This window comes from Onychomys torridus, chromosome 10, assembly GCF_903995425.1.
Source record: "Onychomys torridus chromosome 10, mOncTor1.1, whole genome shotgun sequence".
NCBI classification, from domain to species: Eukaryota; Metazoa; Chordata; class Mammalia; order Rodentia; family Cricetidae; genus Onychomys; species Onychomys torridus.
The window spans coordinates 31474909-31492128 of NC_050452.1; the positions used below are offsets into that span (position 1 = coordinate 31474909).

The 17220-nt window shown below is 46.2% G+C and overlaps 1 protein-coding gene across 2 annotated transcripts in view; it reads left to right on the forward strand.

Moving 5' to 3' along the window:
• The window catches only part of Crmp1 (collapsin response mediator protein 1), a 54543-nt gene that overhangs the window by 15267 nt on the left and 22056 nt on the right, over positions 1 to 17220 (forward strand). For both annotated transcript variants that reach the window (XM_036200561.1, XM_036200562.1), the window contains exons 2-3: positions 10793 to 10881; positions 14930 to 15114. In XM_036200561.1, coding sequence (XP_036056454.1) covers positions 10793 to 10881; positions 14930 to 15114 — 274 coding nt within the window. The remainder of the gene's footprint in view (positions 1 to 10792; positions 10882 to 14929; positions 15115 to 17220) is intronic.

Genomic DNA, 17220 nt, shown 5'->3' on the forward strand with positions numbered 1-17220 from the left:
TGCTGAGAGTTGACACCCAGAGAGCTGGGAATATTTAGTGATGTCGTCTGGACAACAAGAATCTTGCTAAAGCACCTGGGCTGGAATTTTCACCAGGTCACCCCAGAGTGTTTTGGGGGCCAGGTAGTTCTGGTGCTGTGCTGTGGTCTGTCTGTCTGTCTGTCTCTCTGTGTGTGCATCATGTGTGTGAACACCTACATACTCTACTGGATTTTGGAGCTTTGAACACCAGCCTTGCTCACTGGTAGGGTTTGGAGGGTTGATAACTTTTTTAATTCGAGTTTCAGCTTCTCCCCTTTCATAAGAGAAGTCAACACCACTTGTGTTCATTTCCTGACAGGTGTTTCTCCTCCAAGGTAGGGCTCCCTGGTCTCTGTGAGGCTCATTTACATGTTTGCTCCTTGAAGAGGATTTCCCACCCCCATTCTTCTCTAAGTGGGAGTGACTGCTCAGTTACCCTGATCTCTGTGTTCCTTTCTTTCTTGCTTGTGAATCTGGGAGCCTTCCCAGAATCTAAGACCTGAGGACCAGTGATGACACTCAGTCATTGACCCCAGGGACGAATCCCAGCATCATCTGAGCTTCAGAAGGGAGGGTACCTGTATCCACCCTTTGGAGAATTGAAATGCTGAAAGGGTGATAGGAGACTTGGCAGTATTTGATGTCGACACCATCCATCACGAAACAAGCCATTTTTACTTTAGTTCTGTAGGGATGTAAAAGTAAAAAAAAATTCTAGCCAGCCCAGAAAGAAAAGCAGCAAGGACTTGTAGTGCTGGATGATGGTGAAAAGAGGGATCTTAAGGTGTGGGGGAGTCTCAGTGTTCAGTGGACCATGTTTCAGGACCATGGACAGCATCCACCGCGCCCATCCCTAACTGGAGCACAGCGCACAGGACCTTCAGAGGGCTGTGCCTGTGGACACTGTTTATGGAAGTGTTTGCCTCCCTGCTTTTACAGCTTTGCAAATTTCTACTCATATTTGAGAGCCCAGCCCAAGCACATCCTCTCTGATGACTCAATCTCTGTCTTTCTTGCCTAACCACAGCTTTAAGTCTCCGCTATTTTTTGGATTAGCCACAGCTGACCAGTCAGTAATTTTTCCATAAATGTTAGTTAGGTAAGAATAGCACCTCTTTGCTCTGATGGGTCCCAAGTCATAGTGGGTTTTTATGCTGTTTCTGACAGCTGCCTTTGTGGAAAAGTCCGATTTCATTCCCACTGTGTGGGAAGAGAGCAGGACTATGGGAGGTGGATTCTGTAATGCCTCTTGGGAGCTGAGGTGCTGTGTGATCTAGAGCCACCTCAAGCTGAGCCTTAATGTGGATGATTTTTCTGTTGTGTGGATAAGAATGCCTGAAGTGTTGAGCTAATTTTTATAGTATAACTTCACAAAATACTTCACATCTGGAGGAGGACAAAGGCCTCCTGCCAACTGCCCCCTCTCCAGTGGGCCTGGTAGCAGATAAATGCCAGGCTTGGAGCAGAAGCCCATCCCCTGGCCTGGGCCACCATCCAACTCACAAGACTTTCGGCAGTAGAAATGCCATTGCTACCTAGGCTCAGATGGAACCTTCGAAAGAGGCATCCATCAGCCCCACCCTCTTGTGGGCCTTGCACTCCATAGGGGTCTCTCTCCAGTGGGGAAGGCCTCCAGAGACTAAAAGCTGGAGAAAGAGGTGCATCGTCTGTTTGTCTCCACCATCTTCTTCCTGTCTCTCTCTCACATCTCTCCTTTATAAATCATCTTTTATTTCATTCTCTCTCCCCAGTCTACCCTCTTCAAACTTCTTTCTTCTTCCTCCCACTTCCATTATTGCTGTCTGACTCCTGCCTCTCCTCCCTCCCCACAAATACTTGTTAAATACTGTGCAGCTCCGGGCTGGTTCTTGGGAATGTAGGGATCTATGCACAGGACTCCCTGGCTATAAAGTGTGGGCAGCTCATCCACAGGTGTGTGTGCTTGTGTGTGTGTGTGTGTGTGTGTGTGTGTGTGTGTGTGTGTGTGTACAGATAGGTGCAGTGCAGGGATGTTGGGAAGGTGTGCATCTTACTGCAGTGATGACATGGAGGACACCCAGGGTCATTTACATCCAGAAAGACCCATTTCCTCTCCAGTCACTTCCAGGTGGAGAGATGTGTTTTACTTTTTTTCTCTAACATTTTATTATTTGTTTGTCCTTAAATCTTCCTAGAAACTATGTGAGCAGCCAAGTGATAAGCCATTGGTGGTATGACTATACCATTATACTTGCTTCTGCACCCCTTATTGTATATACGTATTTGACATTTTCCTGAAGACAATGTCCCAGCACTCAGTTTCCAGGATACTTAATGCATGTTGTAACCCCTTATTCCGACCTTCAGCTCCCAGGAAAATATAAGACAACCAGTGACCTTCCTTTCACTTCATCTTAGTTTTCCCTCCCGTGTTACTATCATGTAGAGCCCAGACACCTTTTTGTGAAGGGCATTCATGTCCCCAGGGTCTCACAGCTGGCAACATCTCCATATTCCTTACTCTGAGGTTACAGTCAGTTCCCACATCTGTGGGTTCAGTGTTTCATGCTTCAGCCAATCGCAGTTGCAAAATGGCAGACAGTACTTTGCTCCTGGTTTTAGCATGCACCACTCATGTCCCATCCCCACCCTGTCATCTATGTTCCTTATTACAGCCTAATGACTAGTGCTATGGTGTCTCCATTGGACTCAGTGTTATGTGTAACCCAGGGATGACATAAATATTTGGGAGGATGCACACAGGCTGGATGCCAATACTGCATCATTTGTATGAGGGAGCAGAGCCCATGTGGACTGTGGCATTTGTGGGTGCTCCTGGAGCCACAGCTCTCTAATATATATGGGGCTATACTCAGCTAAAGACTCCACCCCTAGACCTCTCCCCAGGTTCCATTTCTCACGGGGCCCCCTTTCTCCAGAGTCTCTTTCCTTCTTTGCATGGCCTCATTCAGGTGGGAATGAGTGTTTTTTTCTCCTGAAAGGACATGAGTGGAGACTTCCTCTGTGCCCTCCTATCTCTCTGTCATCATGGCTTTTCCACACTGGACAGCAAAGGCTGCATGGTTAGTGTCCCCCCACTAGACTGAATGCCCTTAGAGACCAAAACCTGTTTCTTTCAGCCACACATACCCCTTCCACAAACTACTGTTTCTGTGAGTTTTGTGTGTATGTGTGATGTTGGATATTGAACTTAGGTCTCCCGTGTATGTGAGGCAAATGCTGTATCACTACACCTCAGCCCTGTAACCTGTAAATGCTTACTTATTAGACAGTTCTTATCATAGGGAATGGCTGAGACTACACATCTGCCAGGCCTGAGTTCAGTATCCTTCTTACCCTCAGTTATTCCCATTCTCCAGATGAGGAGAACAAGATATAGAGAAGGTAACCAGATATGTGGTGAGGAGGTAAGGAGTGGGACCCTTGGCTGTCTGCTCTCACACAAGGCTGGAATAAATATGTGGACTATGTTGGGCATAGTTCCCTTCTGCCTACTGTCACTGTGGAATGAGCCAGCAATTCCCAGAATATTCCATTCAGCTGTTGAATTTTTTTCTTGAAGTCTTCTCAAGGTGTTTCATTTTCTGCCTATTTCCTGAGACAGTAGTGCCATATTCTTTTTTAAATGTATGAATGTTATGCATTGACATTTAAAATATGTACTTGCGCATAGCTTGTGTAAATGTAATAGTTGTTGTGTAATAAAACTCACCTGATACCTAGTTCTTGAGGGGTTATTTGTGTATTGATTTAGTTTTGCTGTCCTGGAGATGGAGTCCAAGGCTTTGTGCATGCTTGGCAAATGTTTTCTCACTGAGCCGCGCAGTCTAAGCACAGTGGTATTTTTCATGTGCATACGTGTGTGTGTGTGTGTGTGTGTGTGTGTGTGTGTGTGTGTGTGTGTAGGTGTATATACACATGTGTATGTTGTGTGTAATTCACTGATTATGCTAAGTTGGTTGGCCGGTGAGCTGTAGGTGGTTTTCTATCTCCTCCCTTATGCTGGGATTACAACCATGTGCCACCATTCCTGGCTTCCTTTGTGTGGATTCTGGGGATGGAACTCATGTCCTTGAGCTTTTAAGGCAAGCACAGTTTTACTGACTGAGCCATCTATTCCTCCCCATGAGTGAGTTTTTACTCACAAGAAAAAGGAGTTTTAGAATGCAAGGTCCTTGGATCAGAGAGTATTTCTAAATTCCATCTGCTCATGAGGTGTCATAAATTCTAAAGTGTGAAGATATTTTAAAATGTGTCAGCAGTGTGGTTTGGTGGATCCCATGTGGACAGGAAGTTGAGAGTCCTTGAGTCTGACCTGCCCCTTGATTTTTTGTGCAAAGCTGGGCCACCCATGCTCTTGAGTTTAATCTGTCCGATACACAACATTCCATGTGTCAATCACAGATAATGTGACTGTCCAAACACTTTTCCCAGGGTGTCGTCTGTGGACATTATCCCACCCACTAAATTGGCCCGCCCCCACTCTGCTCATGGATGGCGTGAGTTTGAAAAAGCTTTATTAAGTTCTTTGGAGTCTTCCTTATGCACCACGCTGGCAGGGTTAGGGCTGTCCTGAAGAGAAGCCTTGCTGCTGTGCCACATGGGGTTTTCTGAACTTGCCACACCTGGGAACCCCAGTCCGTGATGGCATCTTCTGGATGCCCCTGAGCTGGAGTTTTGCAGAAATGGCTCTGAGAATGGCTGTTAAGGCCCAGGAGATGGTTCATTTGGTAAGTGCTGGAGTGAAGAGTAAACGTAGTCCCTGGAAACCACATTAAAAAGGCCAGACAAGGGGGTGGCTCAGTTGGTAAGTGCTGGTGTGGGAGAATTTGGTTCCTGGAAGCCACATTAAAAAAAAGCCAGACATGGTGGTGTGCCTGTAATCACAGCACAGGGGAGACAGAGATAGGTAAATCCCTGGGGCTCCTAAGCCAGCCAGCCTAGCCTAGTTGGAAAGGTCCAAGCCAGTGAGAGTGTCGCAAAAGAGCAAGTTCAAAATCTGGAATAGGACACTCGACCCCTACACATCATATGCACATGCACTTCCTCCAGAAATGAACAAATGAACACACACACACACACACACACACACACACACACACACACGGGGGTGGGGGTGTAGCCGAAGTTTTCCTGTAAACCTGGGGTGACTGGCTGTTTCTGCCAACTCACATTTTTTTTTTGGAAGTTGCTTGTTTGCACTTCCTGTTTTACTAGGTAGTATTATTTCCTTTTTGAGACTCTGAGGGAATTGAAGATTAGATATCTGTAGTTACAGTTTTCCTTGTTAAGAAATTTCAGAAAAGAAACTCACTAAGGAGGTATAAAATAAAATAAAAGTCTGAAAGACATCATAGGATAATTTTCTGTTGATAATGCAAGTTAGCATAGGAAGTGAATTAGGTACATTTTGGACTCACCAAAATAGGTTAGACAAATGGCATATTTTCTCTGAATTTGTCAAATGCAAATGGGCTAGACATTGCTGATGTATTTATTGCTTGTATATACTGTATATAGTTATTGTACTTATTGTATATAGTTTTTCTTATATTAGTTATAACTTTTCTATTTTTATTTTTATTAGACAAAAAAGGGAAAATGTGGTGATATTTTATTTGTGCTGAAATGTGCTGATATTTTATTTGTATGTTAATAAATAAAGTTTGCCTGGAGATCAGAGGTAATAGCAAGCCATTAACACAAAAGTAAGGCAGTGGTAGCACACGCCCTCAATCTGATCACTCTGTGTGTTCAAGGACACCCTAGGGAACAGCCAAGCATGGTGACATCCGCCTTTAATCCCAGTACCTACCATAGAGACCTGGAGGTCTGTACAGACAGGCAGTGACAAGGAAGTGAGGTAGATGGGCTAAGAGCCAAGGGGAGGGCAGAACAGCAAGGCAATAAAAGCCTGGGTAGACAGGAAGTAGCTCACTTGGGAAGCTACAGCAGTGTGGTGAGTTAAGGTTAGCTGGTGGCTCTCACTATTTCCCTGATCTCTAAGGTTTTTCTTTCACTCCTGTATTTGGCTCTGTGGTTCATATTTAATAGGACTGTTTAGAAATTTGTCTACAGGGAAGGGAGGGAGAGAGACAGACAGGCTGATGAGAGGACTGTTAAAGGCAGAGTAGCAGTCATTTTCAGGAATGGAGGAAGACAGACAGACAGACACATCAGTTCTTGCCTTGTGTATATATTTTCTTATACAGATTTCCTGGTGCCTGTCCCCTGGTGGTCCCTTTCACATACACTATCTGGAGTTAGATGGAGGGACGTGTTTGAGCACGGGCTCTGCCATGTGACGCTGGAAGCATAGAGCAGGCTGGGGCTGACCCGGCACTCTGTGCATTTAAATACCTCCTTTCAGACTGTGCCCGAGAAACCCACTATTAAATGTGACAAGGCAGACACTACTCCCTGCTGTGTACCAGCTGTGGGTGACTCATGTTTGCCTGCTTCTCATGCTGGGGAAACCTTGCCTCCCACTTGTCTGTGCCACCCATGCAGGGCCCAGTCCTCCTCTATCTGATGTTTACACTGTCTTCCAAAGTCTCAAAGGTATTGGTGAAATTATTAAGGCCACTCCACGTAGTTAAAAGGGAGGTTTATTTTGTGGGATAACTTACAAATGAAGGGGTAGGTTGCAGGGTCTGGCAAAGGTATAGCGCAGTCCGGCGGTGTTCTCTGGAGAACTCTGCTTGGTCTACCTCTTGCGTCCAGGGTCCCCGAACCAAGCGCGCGACCTCCTCTTGATCCTCGGTCTTCCGCTCCCTCCTCTGCCCCGCCTTGTGGGCGTGATCATTACTGAAGCCTCAATGGGGGATTGGAACTTCCAGGCCAATGCTGGGATGGCTATCCACTACACAAGGGGTTGCAACATCCTTGTTGCCTACTGCATTAGGAATACAGGACTGGAGGTTGCACTTGAGAGCGACTGACCTTGAACCCCTCACTCGAGGCATTCCAGATGGGGAGTGGGGGCTGTTCCACACTTTTCTCCCTTTAACAAATGTTATCATCTCTTTTCTTTCCATCCTTACCCACTCATCTTTCAAGGACCAGTTCAGAAACCTCAGGATGCCTATCTGCCCATCATCTTTCAGTCTATCTATCTATCTATCTATCTATCTATCTATCTATCTATCTATCTATCTATCTATCTATCCATCCATCCATCATGCTTTTATCTATCCATCCATTCATCTACCCAATAATTCATTTATCATTGTCATCTATCCATCCCTTAATTTTTCTATTTACCTTTCCTTCCTTCCTTCCTTCCTTCCTTCCTTCCTTCCTTCCTTCCTCTCTCCCTTCCTCTCTCCCTCCCTTTCTTCCCTTCTTCCTTCCATAGGTGGATCTGTGCTGCTTAGGTTTTACTGCCAAGTTGATACAACTTAGAATCACCTGAGAAAGGGAAACTTAGTTGAGGGATTGTCTCCATTAGATTGGCTCATGGGCAAGTCTGTGGGGGCACTGTCTGGATTAATGATTTTATGTGGGAAGGCCCATTCCACTGTGTATCCCACAGCACCATCCCTAGGTAGGTATCCTGGGATGTATAGGAAGGCTAGCTGGACCTAGCAGAAGTCAGTGAGCAAGCCAATAAGTAGCTTCCTTCCATGGTTCTTGCCTCTAGGCTCCTGCCTTGAGTTCCTGGTCCAACTTCCCTCAGTGATTGATTATACCTGGAAGTGTAAGCTGAAGTGAAGAGCCCTCTCCTCCACCAGCTTTATTGTTTTATCATAACAGCAGCTTGGAATCTCGTGGGGCAAGCCACACATTAGCCAGACCTGGATGTAGCCCATGTGACAAACACTCTCACAAGGGCTGTGGAAACAGAAAGCAGGTGTGGGGTACAGGTTCTGCTGGCAGGTGGTAATATGTGATGCTCTCTCAGCTGCCACTGGCACAGCAAGGTCTGAACCCTGCTGCAAGCTCAAGATCCCATGCTTTACTTCTGCGCATCACGCCCCAGCTTCCTTGGCTTGAACTCTTCACTGGGCTTGCTCATCTTCTACTTCCCTGCCACAGTAGCTACCATGGCTGAGGGACCGTTAGGATCAGGGCCTTGGGACCACCAGCTTGTCCTCAGCATTTCAGAGTTCTGGTAGGCTCCAGCTCCACCTGCACACTGTTTAACTGGCTCCAACTAACTGTATTTGATATGTCCACATCTGCCTCCTTTCTCTGCCTCCTCTGCCAGCTTCCTAGGTTCCTCTCAGATCCTTTGCTATCCCCCAGGTCGTCCTGTCATGCGCTGTTTCAGGAGACTGGGTTCTTCCATTTCTCTGTCAAACTCTCCCTTCTCAAGGAATGGGGTTTAAGGCGCAGCTCGGGGAACCATGGAAACAGTAAATAAACACACGGGGAAAACGTATAGCCTCAACACTACAAATGATCAAATCTTAATGATGAACAAAGCTCTTGGTAAAGTGATAGCACAATTATGTATCTACAAGGCAGAGTATCTTATAGGCATATAAAATCAGAATCATGAAGAACATGTCATAACTTGGGGGTATGCTTATGGCAAAATGAAAAGGCAGAACTCTTTACTTGGCTGCCTCTGGGCTTCGAACAGCCTTTGGTATGTCTGGAACTCTTAACACTGTCCCTTCTAGCCTTATCCTTTTCCAATACTTTGTATGGGCCAGTCTCCCTCAGCTTATTTATGGGTTTGAACTTGCCCTACCTAACCCCGATGCACTTGGAAGACCCACTCTTGCCCTCCTGACCCCCATCAACCCTGTGACATGTTAAGCTTCTACCTCTCATCTGTCAGTCCAGGGCAGAAGAACCATATGCCCCTGTGTCCTCTGGCTTTTTGGAGCCTGACCTTGACGGGGAGCTGAAATAATCAATCAGCCACCATGTGACCCATGCAGAGGGTGAGGGCACAATGGATGTTACAGAGTTAAAACACCAGAACATCTGGCCTTGGCCACGTGTGAGGGGAGCAGGATTTTTAATCTTTTCATTATCTTGTGTTATGTTTTGAATATGATTATTATCATATTTAAGAAGTGGCTTAAGAAATTCTTATTTTACAAATGACCCAGTTTCTCCAGCTAATGAGTGGAAGTCATGAGGGAGAGGCTAGTGCAGGCAGCAGGGAGTCAGAGAACTCAGTACAGGTGCACTGGAGGCCGATCCCCCCCACCCCCAAAGTAAGAACATTTCTGAACAACTCAGCAAAATTGAATATGATCTGATGGGAGATTGGAATAAAGGAAATGGTATTAATCAGGTTAGTGGGAATTGTAAATCATACTTATTTTAAAAGTTTTTAAAGAGGGATTAGGGAGATGGCTCAGTCAGTAAAATTCTTACTAAGAAAGCAAAGGATCTGAGTTCATATCCACAGTGCACATAATACAGGCACAAAGCCAGGCATGGCAGAATGTGCCTGTAATCCCAGCATTGTGGAAGCAGAGACAGAAGGATCCCTGGAATTCACTGGCCAGCTAGCCTAGCCTAATTCATGAACTCCAGGTTCAGTGAACAATTCTCAAAAGCTAAGGTGGAGAGTGGCCAGGGAAGACACCCAGTGTTGACCTCTGTCCTCTGCATATGCATGGACTAGTGCACACACCCATGCAAACACCTCCCCTCCATGTCCTTAGCAGAGACGTATCCTAAAGTTTCTATGGGTGGAATGAGGTGGTGATAGTATTTATTTTTAAAATATTCATCAGGAGCTGATGAAACAGCTCAATGGGCAATGACACTTGCCACACAAGCCCCACAACCTGAGTCCAATTCCCAGAACCTATGTAAAGGTGGAAGGACAGACTAATTCCTGGAAGTTGTCCCCTGACCTAGACAAGCACACATGGTGCATGTACACATCCCTCCCTCCCACTGTTAATGAAAGTAAAATGAAAGCTTTGTAAATGTGCAACAAAAGCAAAAAGCATTTGACAGTGGGAAATGAAGCAAGCCAAGGATGGTGGGGTATCAGACAGAGGAGGGGCCATGCATGGATCTCGGGGCTTTACCTAGTGTTCTGTCTTCACTTTTTGAAGATATTTGAGACTTTTATGTCAAAAGTTAAAGGGATGTGAGGTGTGGAGAGGTGATGCAGTGGTTAGAGCAGTGGCTATTCTTTCAGAGGAGTTTGGGTTTGATTCCCAGCATCCGCGTGGCAGCTGACAGCCATCTGTAACTCTAGTTCCCTCTGGCCTCCAAGGGCACGGCCTGCGGTTGTACACAAACATAAATCCAGGCAAAATTCTTGTTTTAGCTACTGTTCTATTGCTGTGAAGAGACATCTCAACTAAGGCAACTTATAAAGGAAAGCGTTTAATTAAGAGCTTGCTTACGGTTTTAGAGGGTGAGTCCATGACCACCATGGTGGGGAGCATGGCGGGCAGGCAGGTAGGCTTGGCTCCAGAGCTGAGTGGTTACATCCTGATGTGCAAGTTGGAGGGAGGGAGGGAGAGAGAGAGAGAGAGAGAGAGAGAGAGAGAGAGAGAGAGAGAGAGAGAGACTGGGCTTAGAATGGGCTTTTGAAGCCTCAAAGCCCACCCTCAGTGACATGCCTCCTCCAACAAGGCCACACCTCCTAATCCTTCCAGAAACAGTTCTATCAACTAAGTACCAAGCATTCAGATATATGAGCCTATGGGAGCCTTTCTCATTCGCTCTATTACAAAGCTCATGCACATAAAATAAAAATAAATAAATCCTTAAAAGCCTCCAAAGTTAAAAGAATATTGAGGTCTTGTCTCTTGCCAACAATCTAACACCTTGCTTTGCTTTTCAGAGTGACCGGCTCCTCATCAGAGGTGGACGCATCATCAACGATGACCACTCCTTCTACGCTGATGTCTACCTGGAAGATGGACTAATAAAGTAGGTTGGCTGGAACAGGCCTTTTAAGAACTCAGTCCCTCTAGGCTCCCTGTGGAAGGTTGATGTTCTGCCCCTGAATCAGTCTCCTGTGTTTCTGCATGTCAGGCCTGTAGAGCAGGAGGTCAAACTGGGTGCAGTGTGAACTGGCATGCATGGAGGCCCTGCACATAAACCTACTCTCTGCTCCTTAGATGCTCATCCCTCAGGTGTCTGTTACAGATGTTCATCTCTGGTTACCATGGGAGTAGCAGCTTGCCCAAGGTACAGGGTGGGATAAGGGTAGGACCCACATCCCATCCATAGTGTCTGCCTGAATCATTAGTTCTGTGTCCTACCTGCTGATTCCTGGGACTGGGCTGAGGGTACCAGAAAGGAAGATGACTGTTGCCATCCACACCAGAAAAGCCTCCTGGTATTGGAGTTTCCCTGACGTCCCTGTGGTTTTCTCTTCTGCCCTATTCATCACAACCCAAGGCTAAGATTAGCTCTAGGCTGCTGTATCAAAATGCCATAGACTGAGTGACTGGAAAGACAGAAATCTATTTCTCCTGGATCTGGAGGGTGGAGGTCCTGAACCGAGGTGCCATCCATGTTTGATTTTGGTCAGAGCCTCCATCATTGGCTCTAGATGGCTGCCTTTTATTTATTTTTATTGTTATCTTTTATTTTTTTTTTCTGTGTCCACAGTTGTTCTGTGTGACACAGGAATATCTCTCTTTGTAGGATACTGGTCCTTATCGATTAGAAATTCACCCTAGGGACTTCATTTAAACCTCATTATATCCTTAGCAGCCACGACAGATGTAGAGTGAGTGGTGGCTGGACTTCATCGTGAATTCTGAGGGACCCATTCAGTCCATAACAGCAGATGGTCACATCTCTGTGGCTGTGACAGAGCATTGCTGCTCTCTGCCTTTGATATGGAGTGGCCTGGATTTCCTACCCAACTCTTCCCTTGGGGTTTGGATGAGGAGAGAGGGAGGAGAGGAGAAGGTCACCATATGACCACCCTGGGTATCTGGTAGAGAAGCAAAGGGGAGGAGAAGATGGGAAAGGTGAGTATTAGGTTGGGAGGGGCCCTGTTAGTAGGACTTGCCTGGGACCATCTGTGCTTTAGGGAGAGGAAGAGGATGGGAGGAGGAGGCTGGGGATGCTGGGTGCATTAGAAGAGACCACATATGCAAAGCATAATGAAGAGCAGGGCTCAGGAGTATGGCCTGGCTCCTGCTTCCCTTCTTCCCAGTCCTAGGAAACTTCAGAGCTGGTAGGGAGGTAAGAATGGGCCCCACCATGAGTGCTTCCTGGGCACCTTGGCAAGGTGCTGAGCCACACCTATGGATGCCCAGGTGCAGGGCAGTGCAGGACCCATGCTAGACTCACTGGATTGTCCTACCTCTATGTGTGTTGGGGAGGATGGGGGAGGGGGGATATGGGCATATTTAGATCTTTTCTCTTCCATTTTGAAAGCATCCTGGGTACTAAGTGAGATGATCCATATGGCGTGAATAGAAAATTCAGCTCTGCTGAAGGGTCCCATTGCTCAGTAGGGCCACTTCTGGCCTTAATGAGCCGCCACATGTCTTCCTGAGCCCCCTTCAGTTTCCACAGGATCCCAGGTGTTTAGAGGAGAGACTGCAAGCTCAGGTGGGAACTGTAAGGGAGATGGACAGCACTCATAACAGCTGTCACAGTTACGTTTTGGATGTCCCCTTGACAGATCTCCTCACACTCCACTCCTTCTAGCTGTGGGGTAGCCCTTGTATGATGCCAGGCTCCTCAGAAGAAACCAGCTGTTACAGTCATTCTGTGGGCCTGCACATCTGGCCATCCTAACTCTGTCCATTCTTACCCGAGAGACCTGAGGACTGAGGCTTTTGCGTTCTACCTGGGTTGGGTGCTCACTGGGGCTGGCATTATGGTCACCATGGCAATACTCTCCTCTCCATTACTGATGTCTTTATCTAACTTAGAGAAGTCCAGAGGAGTTTGGAGCATCTGGATTTGGCTTTTCAAATAAATTTGCTGTCACCTTGATTTAGTAACATTAACCAAGTAATGACTTTGGAAATTGCTGAGCCCCCATTCTGGTCTGGTGGAGGATCTCCCTGGGGGTCTTGACATCTCCATGGGGGGCCAGGCTGCTAGTTACTATGGTTGTCCCTCCCAGGCCCCTTGTGAGGTTCCCTCCTGGGCCACAATTCTAAGCTCTTGTCTCAGTAGGGACCAGATTGCTAACCAACAGAGCATGCTTAGTCATGTTGGCCTAGCCTCTGGGAAGCTAGGAGCCCCTCTGGTTGTTATAGCTTGCCACCAGCTTTGCCAGGTAGCCCTGGTAGCTTTTCTGCTTGCTTAAACTGCTCAGATTTCTTGACTAAGGTGAAGGAGCTGTCCCACAGCCTGGAGCTGCAACACACAAATTGATGTTCAAGCTAGAGTCTCACCCAGATCAGGGCATGGCAGGGCAGGTCCCTCTGAAAAGGCTTCTCTTTGGTGTAGATAATATCTTTGCTCTGTGTCTTCACAGGCTCATCCCTCCGTGCACTCCATTGTCCTAATGTCTTTTTAATAAAGTTATTATATTGTATTTTTGAGATTATAATAAAATTACATTTTCCCTTTCCCCCTCCAAACCCTCCCATATACCCCTCCTTGATTGCTTTCAAATTTATCGCCTCTTTTTTATGAATTATTACATGTGAATATATATATATATATATATTCCCAAATATAACCTGCTTGGTCCATATAATGTTGCTTGTATGTATGTTTTTGGGGCTGGCAATTTGGTATTTGATACCCAGTTGGTGTACCTTTCCCTGGGGACCACTATTTCTCCTGTTTTAGCATTCCTCAGATGCCTGTGGTTCTTTGTGCAGGGTTGAGTTCTCATGGACTTTTCTCTGTCCCTCTTTGGCACGTTAATTGTTGTTGTCCTTGCTCAGCTCATCTTTGGGCAGTCATGTCAGTGAGACTAAGATGTAGTGCTTCTGACATTGCTAGGGGACACAATCTCAGGACAAATTCCCTGGTCCTTTGCCTTGCAATCTTTCCACCCCCTCTTCTGCAGTGTTTCCTGAGCCTTGGGCAGGGGAGTACTTTGTACATGCAGCCACTGGCACTGGGCTCCACAGCTCTGTGTTTTGATTGGTTATGGTTCTTAAATGAGGGTTGAGGGGTTGAGGACGACACTTACCTGTGGGTATAAGGACAAAGGTTTAGATTGTTTTTTAGGAATTATGCTGGTTTAGTAGTGATTTGAGGTTCTCCTCCAAGATCCATGACTTCATTAGTTCTGGGTTGTTGGTTAGGTTTTCATTTCCAGACATGGTTTCTCTCCTTTGAGCATTTTTAAATTCTGATTAGAGAGCTATTGGTTACCACGGAGGTATGCACATCACTACTGATCATTGAGATAGGGTTAGGATGCCATGCTGATCACTGATATAGTCCATAGGTGTCACAGCTGTGTAGGGCTGTTGGTTACCTTCCTCCTGATGTCTTTTTATGTGAACACTAGTACTGTTGGATTAGGGCTCACCCTAGAGACCAATTTATCTCTGTGAAGACCCTGTTCCTATTACAGTCATATTCTGGGTTGTTGGGAGTTAGAGTTTCAATGTAAGGGGGGACACATTTCAGTACCCACCAGTGTCTGTGAAATCTTGTGGGAATGATAGGTCCTTCAGCAGCTCTTCTCTGTGTCGTTTAGAGAACTGTCAAAAATACCTAACCTTCTCTGGGGCTGGCTTCTTTGTGGAGAGCCTGGTTTCTCCTCAGCTCTGCCATCTTCCCTCCTGGAGTCTTCTAGAAAGCCTGGCCAAGTGACCAGCCCTCCTGTACTTCTGGATTTGTACTCTGCCGAAGTCAAATGTTAGACAGCGGACTCTGAGCCCGGGAGAGTGCTGTGCCTGAGTTCTCATCCTCAGCCCAGTGCCTTGTGTCAGCCTGGGTGGGAAACATGTCCTTAGAGAAGCTGACATTGTCCAGTTGGCTGCCATGCTTGGTTTTCTTTTAAAAACCAAAAGATTTCTCTATTATTTGCTTCTAGACAAATAGGAGAGAACCTGATTGTTCCTGGTGGAGTGAAGACCATTGAGGCCAATGGACGAATGGTCATTCCAGGGGGCATCGATGTCAACACTTACCTGCAGAAGCCCTTCCAGGGCATGACCTCAGCTGATGACTTCTTCCAGGGCACTAAAGCAGCACTGGCGGGTGGAACCACAATGATCAGTGAGTGACACTTTCCCTGGCCTTAGGGATGTGGGCTGTGAGCTCCCCTCTCACCATTAATCCACACTGGTGTTTGGTGCACCAAGCCCTGTACTCAGGGTTCCGTGAAACTCCTCATCACACCCTGAGACAATAGATATAGGCCAATGCTGTGTGTGTCTCCTGTCTAGCATAAAAGGAGTTCAGATACATGGGCAGTAAACCTTTACAAGTTACTTTACTGCATATCAAGGTGAAATTGTTACCCATGTGGGGTAGTCAGGTGGGGTGTTTGCAGGTTCTAGGCCTCTTATTAAAGGAATGGAAACAAAAGCTCCCACAGGTTTGCAAAAGTAGAAAAGACATGTTATTCAAAACAGAGCTAGAGAACAGGTCAGAATACACTGCAGGAGACACAAGGAAGCTACCCAAGGGCCCCGTTATTGTTCAGGGCTTCTTTTTAAGGGGTTCCAAAGAGTTTTGTTACTAAGGGCCATAGTGAGGGTGAATCTATTTTGATTGATAGATTAGGTCACACAATTATTTTCCTACTGTACATATTCTTCCTCATAATGCATTTGATTCTAATCATATAAATTCCCAAGCATGCATAGACATAAGGTGGTAAATGGGAGATCCTCCCTAAAAGTTCCCTTTGAGAACATAGTTTGCCTTATTGCACATGCACCCCAAACCAGTTCAAGTTGGACAGGTCTTTCTGGCTACCTACCTGGGCATAAGGAGAGTGTGACTGAATAGAACCTAAGACTGATGGTTATTATGGGGAGGGAAAGCCTATTCCATTGCTCAGAGTATGCTTGGTGTCTTTTCAGTTTGTTTGTTTGTTTTTCTGTTTTGTTTTTTTTTTGAGACAGGATTCCTCTGTGTAGTTTTTGGTGCCTGTCCTAGATCTCACTCTGTAGACCAAACTGGTCTTGAACTCACAGAAATCCGCCTGGCTCTGCCTTGTGAGTGCTGGGATTAAAGGTGTGCGCCACCACTACCTGGCTACTTGGTGTCTTTTTAAGTGAGAGAGGGAGGTACTCCCAATGCATGGCAGACCATTGCAGTCCCCCTGGACCTGGGATACCCTCTGGTCTCAGGCTCTGCTCTCTCTGCTTTGCTTTAATTTGGATCCTGAGGTTTTCTTTGAAAAGGCAATAGTTGGTTACAATGTTCATTTGGTAAACCCTTCAATCTCAGGCCTCTCATTTTTGACCTTCCCTGCTGTACTATGCAGCTTTCCTTGCATTGCCTGCAAGAGACTCCGTAAGGCAGCTGCCAGCAGAGTCATACATTTGAACTGCCAGAACAAGGAGGGTGTGGCTTGGCTGACAAGACAAGTCAGGGCTATCTCTTTTCTAATAAATAGACTGTGAATCTACTGGCTAGGAGAGTGGATGACACCAGGCTTTGGACCAGAGTGAGCTTGGAATTGATCCTCAGAAACTGTACAAGGATGGACCGGGACTCAGCCTTGAGGAGCCTCAGCTTCCCCTACCTGCAGTCTGGGCTTTACAATGGAACTCCTTGTTATAGTCAGAGACTCTATTCAGATTCTGAATGGTGGAGCCTGGTATCCATAGTGATGGAGATTATAGTGGTGAAGGTGTCGATAGTGATGATGATAGTGATGATATCAACAGACACAATTTTGATGGTGATAACAATGATAATAGTGTTAGTAGTGTTGTTGACATAATGATGGGGTGATGGGGTGATGGGGTGTTGATATTGGTGATGGTAGTGGTGATACTGATGTGGGCATGATTGTGATGATGATAATGATGGTAATGATGATGTTTGTGGTGATGATGGTGATGATAGCTTTCTTAGTTACTTAGATTGTTTTTTCCATTTCTGTGCTAAAGCAGCATGACCAAGGCATCTTATGAAAGAAAGAGTTAACTGGGCTTACAGGTACAGAGGGTTAGAGTCTCTGATGGCAGAGCAGAAACATCTGAGAGCTCACATCTTGATCCACAAACAGGGGGCAGAGAGCACACTGGGATGGGATGAGTATTTTGAAACCTCAAAACCTGCCCCCGAGTAACACACCTCCTCCAATGAGGCCACACCTCCTAATCCTCCCTAAACAGTTCTACGATCTGGGGACTATGTATCTGG